The 9,779-nt window shown below is 45.8% G+C and overlaps 1 protein-coding gene across 1 annotated transcript in view; it reads right to left on the bottom strand.

Annotated features, from left to right (window-relative positions):
* Positions 1-1,443: 1,443 nt before the first annotated feature.
* LOC124034958 (extracellular matrix organizing protein FRAS1-like) overlaps positions 1,444-9,779 on the bottom strand; it is a 165,402-nt gene continuing 157,066 nt past the window's right edge. The window contains exons 29-30 of the mRNA XM_046348349.1: positions 4,158-4,317; positions 1,444-1,628 (exon numbers count right to left, since the gene is read on the bottom strand). Of these exons, the coding sequence (XP_046204305.1) occupies positions 1,444-1,628; positions 4,158-4,317 (345 nt within the window). The remainder of the gene's footprint in view (positions 1,629-4,157; positions 4,318-9,779) is intronic.

Genomic DNA, 9,779 nt, shown 5'->3' with positions numbered 1-9,779 from the left:
GAAGAGAAGAAGAGAGAAGGAGAGAGGGATACGGAGAGGAGAAGAGAAGAAGAGAGAAGGAGAGAGGGATACGGAGAGGAGAAGAGAAGAAGAGAGAAGGAGAGAGGGATACGGAGAGGAGAAGAGAAGAAGAGAGAAGGAGAGAGGGATACGGAGAGGAGAAGAGAAGAAGAGAGAAGGAGAGACTGATACGGAGAGGAGAAGAGAAGAAGAGAGAAGGAGAGAGAAGGAGAGAGGGATACGGAGAGGAGAAGAGAAGAAGAGAGAAGGAGAGAGGGATACGGAGAGGAGAAGAGAAGAAGAGAGAGGGAGAGAGAAGGAGAGAGGGATACGGAGAGGAGAAGAGAAGAAGAGAGAAGGAAAGAGAAGGAGAGAGAAGGAGAGAGGGATACGGAGAGGAGAAGAGAAGAAGAGAGGAGTGAGGGATACGGAGAAGAGAAGAGAAGAAGAGAGAAGGAGAGAGGGATATGCAGAGGAGAAGAGGAGAGAAGAGAGAAGGAGAGAGGGATATGAAGAGGAGAAGAGAAGAAGAGAGAAGGAGAGAGGGATATGGAGTGGAGAAGAGAAGAAGAGAGAAGGAAAGAGAAGGAGAGAGGGATACGGAGAGGAGAAGAGAAGAAGAGAGAAGGAGAGAGGGATACGGAGAGGAGAAGAGAAGAAGAGAGAAGGAGAGAGGGATACGGAGAGGAGAAGAGAAGAAGAGAGAGGAGAGAGAAGGATCCTGAGAGGAGAAGAGAAGAAGAGAGAAGGAAAGAGAAGGAGAGAGAAGGAGAGAGGGATACGGAGAGGAGAAGAGAAGAAGAGAGAAGGAGAGAGGGATACGGAGAGGAGAAGAGAAGAAGAGAGAAGGAGAGAGGGATACGGAGAGGAGAAGAGAAGAAGAGAGAAGGAGAGAGGGATACGGAGAGGAGAAGAGAAGAAGAGAGAAGAAAGAGAAGGAGAGAGAAGGAGAAGGGATACGGAGAGGAGAAGAGAAGAAGAGAGAGGAGAGAGAAGGAGAGAGGGATACGGAGAGGAGAAGAGAAGAAGAGAGAAGGAAAGAGAAGGAGAGAGAAGGAGAGAGGGATACGGAGAGGAGAAGAGAAGAAGAGAGAAGGAGAGAGGGATATGGAGAGGAGAAGAGAAGAAGAGAGAAGGAGAGGGATATGGAGAGGAGAAGAGAAGAAGAGAGAAGGAGAGGGATACGGAGAGGAGAAGAGAAGAAGAGAGAAGGAGAGAGGGATATGGAGAAGAGAAGAGGAGAGAGATAGAAATAAGAAAGTAAGAGAGTTGAAAAAAAGCTGTAGAAGACAGGAAGAAAGAAAGAAAAGAGCATGCAGGAGGAAAAGAAACGTAGTGGAAAGATTGTGAGTTTATGCCCAGTGAACCTGAGGCAGGCAGGCAGACAGGCCAGCAGGGCAGACAGGTGGATGGGTTCGGTGGACAATGGGCACACAACCACCACTAACCTGGAACAGGAAGGTGTCTCCTTCCGGCAAGCCGGTGGTGCCAGTGTTTGTACCACACAGTGCCCTCGTTCACATCCTGCTGAGTGAAGGAGGAGGTGGGGGGTAGAACTCCTGTCGTCGGGCGAGGGCTGCCAACCTTCCAACGGGCCGTGGCTGGCATTGGCACCAACAGCACTTCACCTGGAGGGAGGAGAGGGAGAAATAGAGAAGAGGGAGGGGATAGATGGGGGAGAGAATCAGGAAGGAGAAATAGAGAAGAGGGAGGGGATGGATGGGGAGAGAATCAGGAAGGAGAAATAGAGAAGAGGGAGGGGATAGATGGGGAGAGAATCAGGAAGGAGAAATAGAGAAGAGGGAGGGGATAGATGGGGAGAGAATCAGGAAGGGAGAAATAGAGAAGAGGGAGGGGATAGATGGGGGAGAGAATCAGGAAGGAGAAATAGAGAAGAGGGAGGGGATAGATGGGGGAGAGAATCAGGAAGGGAGAAAGAGAAGAGGGAGGGGATAGATGGGGGAGAGAATCAGGAAGGAGAAATAGAGAAGAGGGAGGGGATAGATGGGGGAGAGAATCAGGAAGGGAGAAATAGAGAAGAGGGAGGGGATGGATAGGGGAGAGAATCAGGAAGGGAGAAATAGGGAAGAGGGAGGGGATAGATGGGGGAGAGAATCAGGAAGGGAGAAATAGGGAAGAGGGAGGGGATAGATGGGGGAGAGAATCAGTAAGGAGAAATAGGGAAGAGGGAGTGGATAGATGGGGGAGAAAATCGGGAAGGGAGAAATAGAGAAGAGGGAGGGGATAGATGGGGGAGAAAATCGGGAAGGGAGAAATAGAAGTTAAGGGAGAGGGGAAAGAGAATCAGGAAAGGAGAGAGAGAAACTCCATTAAATTAATCAAAACAGGAACATTTTACATTTGGCTAGAAATTCTAAAGTAAATTATCTTAATTAACAAAGAAAAATGTCCTCCTGTGTGCTACCCATATCCACCCACTAGAATCCCCATACTTTAAATAAGACAGCTCCTCCATCCTGGAGGGGGAAATCAACCATTACCAGACCCAGGGACATTTACTTGTCTGTGGCGACCTAAATGCCAGAACCGGACAAGAACCTGACACCCTCAGCACACAGGGGGACAAACACCTACCTGGAGGTGACAGCATTCCTTCCCCCATATGCCCCCCTAGGCACAACTATGACAACATAACCAACAAAAACAGGTCAAAACTCCTGCAGCTCTGTCACACGCTGGGTATGTACATAGACAATGGTAGGCTTCGAGGGGACTCCTATGATAGGTAAACCTAGAGCTCATCTCTTGGCAGTAGTGCTGTAGACTACATTATCACTGACCTCAACCCAGAGTCTCTCAGAGCGTTCACAGTCAGCCCACTGACAACCCTATCAGACCACAGCAAAATCACAGTCTACTTGAACAGAGCAATACTCAATACATACCAATTAGGATCTGGCAAAAAAAAACATTGAAATAGGTTGTAGAACCCATTGCCCTTTATGGTTGTGAGGTCTGGGGTCCGCTCACCAACCAAGAATTCACAAAATGGGACAAACACCAAATTGAGACTCAGCATGCAGAATTCTGCAAAAAAATATCCTCAGTGTACAACGTAGAACACCAACTAATGCATGCAGAGCAGAATTAGGCCGATACCCACTAATTATCAAAATCCAGAAAAGAGCCATTCAATTCCACAACCACCTAAAAGGAAGCAATTCCCAAACCTTCCATAACAAAGCCGTCACCTACAGAGAGATGAACCTGGAGAAGAGTCCCTAAGCAAGCTGGTCCTGGGGCTCTGTTCACAAACACAAACAGAGCCTCAAGGACAGCAACGCAATTAGACCCAAACCCAAAAAGATAATTACTTGACACATTGGAAATAATTAATTTTAAAAAACAGAGCAAACTAGAATTCTATTTGGCCCTAAACAGAGAGTACACAGTGGCAGAATACCTGACCACTGTGACTGACCATGACCATGGTAGAGACCATGACCATATTAGAGACACATATTTCCCTCACATTATACAGATTTATTTACCCTTGTGTACGTTAACCATTTGCACATCGTTTCAACACTGTATAGAGACATAATATGACATCTGTAATGTATTTATTCTCTTGGAACTTCTGTGAGTGTAATGTTTACTGTTCATTTTTATTGTTTATTTCACTTTTGTATATTATCTACTTCAATTGCTTTGGCAATGTTAACATGTGTTTCCCATGCCAATAAAGCCCCTTGAATTGAATTGAATTGAGAGAGAGAGAGGAAGAGGGGAGAGAGAATCAGGAAGGGAGAGAGAGAGAGAGAGAGAATGTAAGGGAGAGGGGAGAGATAATCAGGAAGGGAGAGAGAGAGAGAGAGCAGGTAAGGGAGAGGGGAGAGGGGAGAGAGAATCAGGAAGGGAGAGAGAGAGAAGGTAAGGGAGAGGGGAGAGAGAGAGGTTAAGGGAGAGAGAGAGAAGGTAAGGGAGAGGGGAGAGAGAATCAGGAAGGGAGAGAGAGAGAGAGAGAGCAGGTAAGGGAGAGGGGAGAGGGGAGAGAGAATCAGGAAGGGAGAGAGAGAGGTGTGGGAGGTAAAGGAAGAGTCAGAAAGACAAACTAACATCATTACCATCTTAACAGTGTGAGTAAGCAGAAACACGAGCATGTTTGGGGGGGGGGGTAAGGCCACATATCGTACCATATTTGGGGCTTCCTTTGGAGCTCACTATGGTGTAAATGATCTGGTCATCGCTGGCACCCTGATACTCTGTCCTCAGATACCTCTTCCCCAACTGTACCATGCCTCCCTCTCTCACCCACGTGACGGGCACCGACAGAACACGAGGAGCCTGGGTAAGCTGTAAAAACACAAGATATGTAACAATTATTATTTATTTTCAATGGCAGATATTGTTTGAAAGTACTGTAACTCATATCAGTTATTCAGCCTGAGGCCCAACCCAAGGGGCGTCTGATTCATTATTCGTATCGGAGCAGGAAGTTGTCTCATCCTGCCAACCAACATGCACCATCCTCACCTGCATTTTTCTCTTAATTGAGTTAATGACCCAGCACAGGTGTTCTCAGGCCAGCCATGTGAATCACAACAGCATAGCAGCAGTATAAAAGCTCAGAGTCAGCTGTCAGCAGCAACAAAGAGAGACAGAGAGACAGACAGAGAGCTGCTGTTCTTCTGAGCAGCAACAGAGACACACAGAGAGCAACGCTGACCAAAGAGAGAAGTCAGCTTGCATACCAAATGGCACCCTATTCCCTATACACTGAGTGTACTAAACAGAAAACAAAACTGATCCCTTATTTGATGGCACATGTTACATCCACTTCAAATCAGTAAAGGGGAGGAGACAGCGGGGAGGAGACGGGGAGGAGACTGGGGAGGAGACGGGGAGGAGATGGGGAGGAGACTGGGAGGAGACGGTGAGGAGAAGGGTTAAAGAAGGATTTTTAATCCTTGAGACAACTGAGACATGGATTGTGTATGTGTGGCATTCAGAGGGTGAATGGGGCAAGACAAAATATTTAAGTGCCTTTGAAAGTGGTATGGTAGTAGGTGCCAGGTGCACCGGTTTGAGTGTGTCAAGAACCACAATGCTGCTGGGTTTTTCACACTCAACAGTTTCCAGTGTGTATCAAGAACTGTCCACCACCTAAAGAACACCCAGCCAACTTGACACAACTGTTGGAAGCATTGGAGTCAACATGGGCCAGCATCCCTGTGGAATGCTTTCAACACCTTGTAGAGTCAACATGGGCCAGCATCCCTGTGGAACGCTTTCAACACCTTGTAGAGTCAACTTAGGCCAGCATCCCTGTGGAACGCTTTCAACACCTTGTAGAGTCAACTTAGGCCAGCATCCCTGTGGAATGCTTTCAACACCTTGTAGAGTCAACTTAGGCCAGCATCCCTGTGGAATGCTTTCAACACCTTGTAGAGTCAACTTAGGCCAGCATCCCTGTGGAATGCTTTCAACACCTTGTAGAGTCAACTTAGGCCAGCATCCCTGTGGAATGCTTTCAACACCTTGTAGAGTCAACATCGGCCAGCATCACTGTGGAATGCTTTCAACACCTTGTAGAGTCAACTTAGGCCAGCATCCCTGTGGAATGCTTTCAACACCTTGTAGAGTCAACTTAGGCCAGCATCCCTGTGGAATGCTTTCAACACCTTGTAGAGTCAACATGGGCCAGCATCACTGTGGAATGCTTTCAACACCTTGTAGAGTCAACATGGGCCAGCATCCCTGTGGAATGCTTTCAACACCTTGTAGAGTCAACATGGGCCAGCATCACTGTGGAATGCTTTCAACACCTTGTAGAGTCAACATGGGCCAGCATCCCTGTGGAATGCTTTCAACACCTTGTAGAGTCAACATGGGCCAGCATCACTGTGGAAGGCTTTCAACACCTTGTAGAGTCAACATGGGCCAGCATCCCTGTGGAATGCTTTCAACACCTTGTAGAGTCAACTTAGGCCAGCATCCCTGTGGAATGCTTTCAACACCTTGTAGAGTCAACTTAGGCCAGCATCCCTGTGGAATGCTTTCAACACCTTGTAGAGTCAACATGGGCCAGCATCCCTGTGGAACGCTTTCAACACCTTGTAGAGTCAACTTAGGCCAGCATCCCTGTGGAATGCTTTCAACACCTTGTAGAGTCAACATGGGCCAGCATCCCTGTGGAACGCTTTCAACACCTTGTAGAGTCAACTTAGGCCAGCATCCCTGTGGAATGCTTTCAACACCTTGTAGAGTCAACATGGGCCAGCATCCCTGTGGAACGCTTGTCAACACCTTGTAGAGTCAACTTAGGCCAGCATCCCTGTGGAACGCTTTCAACACCTTGTAGAGTCAACTTAGGCCAGCATCCCTGTGGAACGCTTTCAACACCTTGTAGAGTCAACATGGGCCAGCATCCCTGTGGAACGCTTTCAACACCTTGTAGAGTCAACATGGGCCAGCATCCCTGTGGAATGCTTTCAACACCTTGTAGAGTCAACTTAGGCCAGCATCCCTGTGGAATGCTTTCAACACCTTGTAGAGTCAACATGGGCCAGCATCCCTGTGGAATGCTTTCAACACCTTGTAGAGTCAACATGGGCCAGCATCACTGTGGAAGGCTTTCAACACCTTGTAGAGTCAACATGGGCCAGCATCCCTGTGGAATGCTTTCAACACCTTGTAGAGTCAACTTAGGCCAGCATCCCTGTGGAATGCTTTCAACACCTTGTAGAGTCAACTTAGGCCAGCATCCCTGTGGAATGCTTTCAACACCTTGTAGAGTCAACATGGGCCAGCATCCCTGTGGAATGCTTTCAACACCTTGTAGAGTCCATGTCCCTGACAAATGGAGGCTGTTCTGAGGACAACTCAATATTAGGAAGGTTTTGCTAATGTTTTGTACACTCACTACTTTTGACCGGGGCCCACAGTCGAGGATAGGGTGCCATTTGGGATGAACCCAGAGTGCTTAGCCCTCTGAGGGGGAAAGTCATCCATCACCGTCTCATTAAAGACTAATTACTCTCCAGCTCTCTCCATGATCCGTCTCTCAGGAGCTCCTTTGTACCCCGGCTAGGACAAGGCTTGACAAGGCTTGACAAGGCTTGGCACCGATGCCGACTGGGTCGGGTGGGGAACAGTTGGAGAGAGAGCTTTTGATGATGGCAGTATTTCGCGTTTTGTAAAAAAAATAAAAAAACCCTGAGAGAGATCAACCAACTGTACTCGGAGGCTGCTGCTGCGCGGGGAAGCATCTCAAACACGTCTACAGTGGTTCACTTGGTAACCTCTCCTTTGTCTACACAGATGTAAAAATAAAAAAAACATGGAGGACGCTTTCCTTACAGCTGTCAAGTTCGCATCAGCAGATGAAGGGAAGGAAGCGAGGAGAAAAAGAGTGATTGAAAATACTTTTTTTTGTTTTGTTTAAATACGTGCATTATAAATCTTCAACTTAAGTTAAGGAGGTTCTCTTAGCATTATATCTAGTGTCTATCTTCAGTCATATACCAGTACACTGCTTGACAGAGAGCAGCAGAATCAGGTGTTACAACCGGTGAATATGTGATGTATGTGAGGGAGGAAGGGATGGAAGGAGTGATATTGATTTACAGAGTGAAACAAAATAAGAGAAGTAGAGAAGAGGGGGAGTAGGAGAGGAGAGGAGGAAAGGTGTGTGTGTGTGTGTGTGTGTGTGTGTGTGTGTGTGTGTGTGTGTGTGTGTGTGTGTGTGTGTGTGTGTGTGTGTGTGTGTGTGTGTGTGTGTGTGTGTGTGTGTGTGTGTGTGTGTGTGTGTGTGTGTGTGTGTGTGTGTGTGTGTGTGTGTGTGTGTGTGTGAACATACTCCTATAGGCTAGGCTATATTTATTACTCCACTTCCCTAATATTAAGCACGTTACTTCTCTTTACAACAGGAGTACAGGTTACCTGGCTGACATGAAAATGAATCACTGGAAAATCGTCTTCATTTCGCTATTTTTAAGTGCATATATGACATGTATTTTACACACGGTCCACTGTAAATCAAAACTATTTTCACAGATACAGTACCAGTACCAGTGACAAGTTTGCACACACCTACTCATTCAAGGGTTTTTCTTTATTCTGAACTATATAATTACTTTTTATACCAAGAGTGTGCAAATCTGTCATCGAGGAAAAGGGTGGCTACTTTGAAGAATCGCAAAATGTACAATATTTCTAAAATAAAATAAAAAATTTTTTTTAAATAAAATACATTTTTTGGGGGGTTACTACATGATTCCATATGTGTTATTTCATCATTACATACATAGGAGGTTAGTGAGTTAATGGTATACATAGGAGTTGAGTTAGTGGTATACATAGGAGGTGAGTTAGTGGTATACATAGGAGTTGAGTTAGTGGTATACATAGGAGTTGAGTTAGTGGTATACATAGGAGGTGAGTTAGTGGTATACATAGGAGGTGAGTTAGTGGTATACATAGGAGTTGAGTTAGTGGTATACATAGGAGGTGAGTTAGTGGTATACATAGGAGATGAGTGAGTTACTGGTATACATAGGAGATGAGTGAGTTACTGGTATACACAGGAGATTAGTGAGTTACTGGTATACATAGGAGTTAGTGAGTTAGTGGTATACATAGGAGGTGAGTGAGTTACTGGTATGCAAAGGAGGTGAGTTAGTGGTATGCATAGGAGATGAGTGAGTTACTGGTATACATAGGAGATGAGTGAGTTACTGGTATACATAGGAGGTGAGTTAGTGGTATACATAGAAGGTGAGTGAGTTACTGGTATACATAGGAGATGAGTGAGTTACTGGTATACATAGGAGGTGAGTTAGTGGTATGCATAGGAGGTGAGTTAGTGGTATACATATAGGAGGTGAGTGAGTTACTGGTATACATAGGAGATGAGTGAGTTACTGGTATAGATAGGAGGTGAGTGAGTGGTATACATAGGAGGTGAGTTAGTTGTATACATAGGAGATGAGTGAGTTACTGGTATACATAGGAGGTGAGTTAGTTACTGGTATGCATAGGAGGTGAGTTAGTTACTGGTATGCATAGGAGGTGAGTTAGTTACTGGTATGCATAGGAGGTGAGTTAGTTAATGGTATACATAGGAGGTGAGTTAGTGGTATACATAGGAGGTGAGTTAGTGGTATACATAGGAGGTGAGTTAGTGGTATACATAGGAGGTGAGTTAGTGGTATACATAGGAGGTGAATTAGTTAATGGTATACATAGGAGGTGAGTTAGTGGTATACATAGGAGGTGAGTTAGTGGTATACATAGGAGGTGAGTTAGTTACTGGTATACATAGGAGGTGAGTGAGTTACTGGTATGCATAGGAGGTGAGTTAGTTACTGGTATGCATAGGAGGTGAGTTAGTTAATGGTATACATAGGAGGTGAGTTAGTGGTATACATAGGAGGTGAGTTAGTTACTGGTATGCATAGGAGGTGAGTTAGTTACTGGTATACATAGGAGGTGAGTGAGTTACTGGTATGCATAGGAGGTGAGGTAGTTAATGGTATACATAGGAGGTGAGTTAGTGGTATACATAGGAGGTGAGTTAGTGGTATACATAGGAGGTGAGTTAGTGGTATACATAGGAGGTGAGTTAGTGGTATACATAGGAGGTGTGTGAGTTACTGGTATACATAGGAGGTGAGTTAGTGGTATACATAGGAGGTGAGTGAGTTACTGGTATACATAGGAGATGAGTGAGTTACTGGTATACATAGGAGGTGAGTTAGTGGTATGCATAGGAGGTGAGTTAGTGGTATACATAGGAGGTGAGTGAGTTACTGGTA

Source organism: Oncorhynchus gorbuscha, linkage group LG05 (genome assembly GCF_021184085.1).
Source record: "Oncorhynchus gorbuscha isolate QuinsamMale2020 ecotype Even-year linkage group LG05, OgorEven_v1.0, whole genome shotgun sequence".
Taxonomy (NCBI): Eukaryota; Metazoa; Chordata; class Actinopteri; order Salmoniformes; family Salmonidae; genus Oncorhynchus; species Oncorhynchus gorbuscha.
Note: the sequence above shows the minus strand (reverse complement) of the source record. Positions and strands in the feature narration are given on the sequence as shown.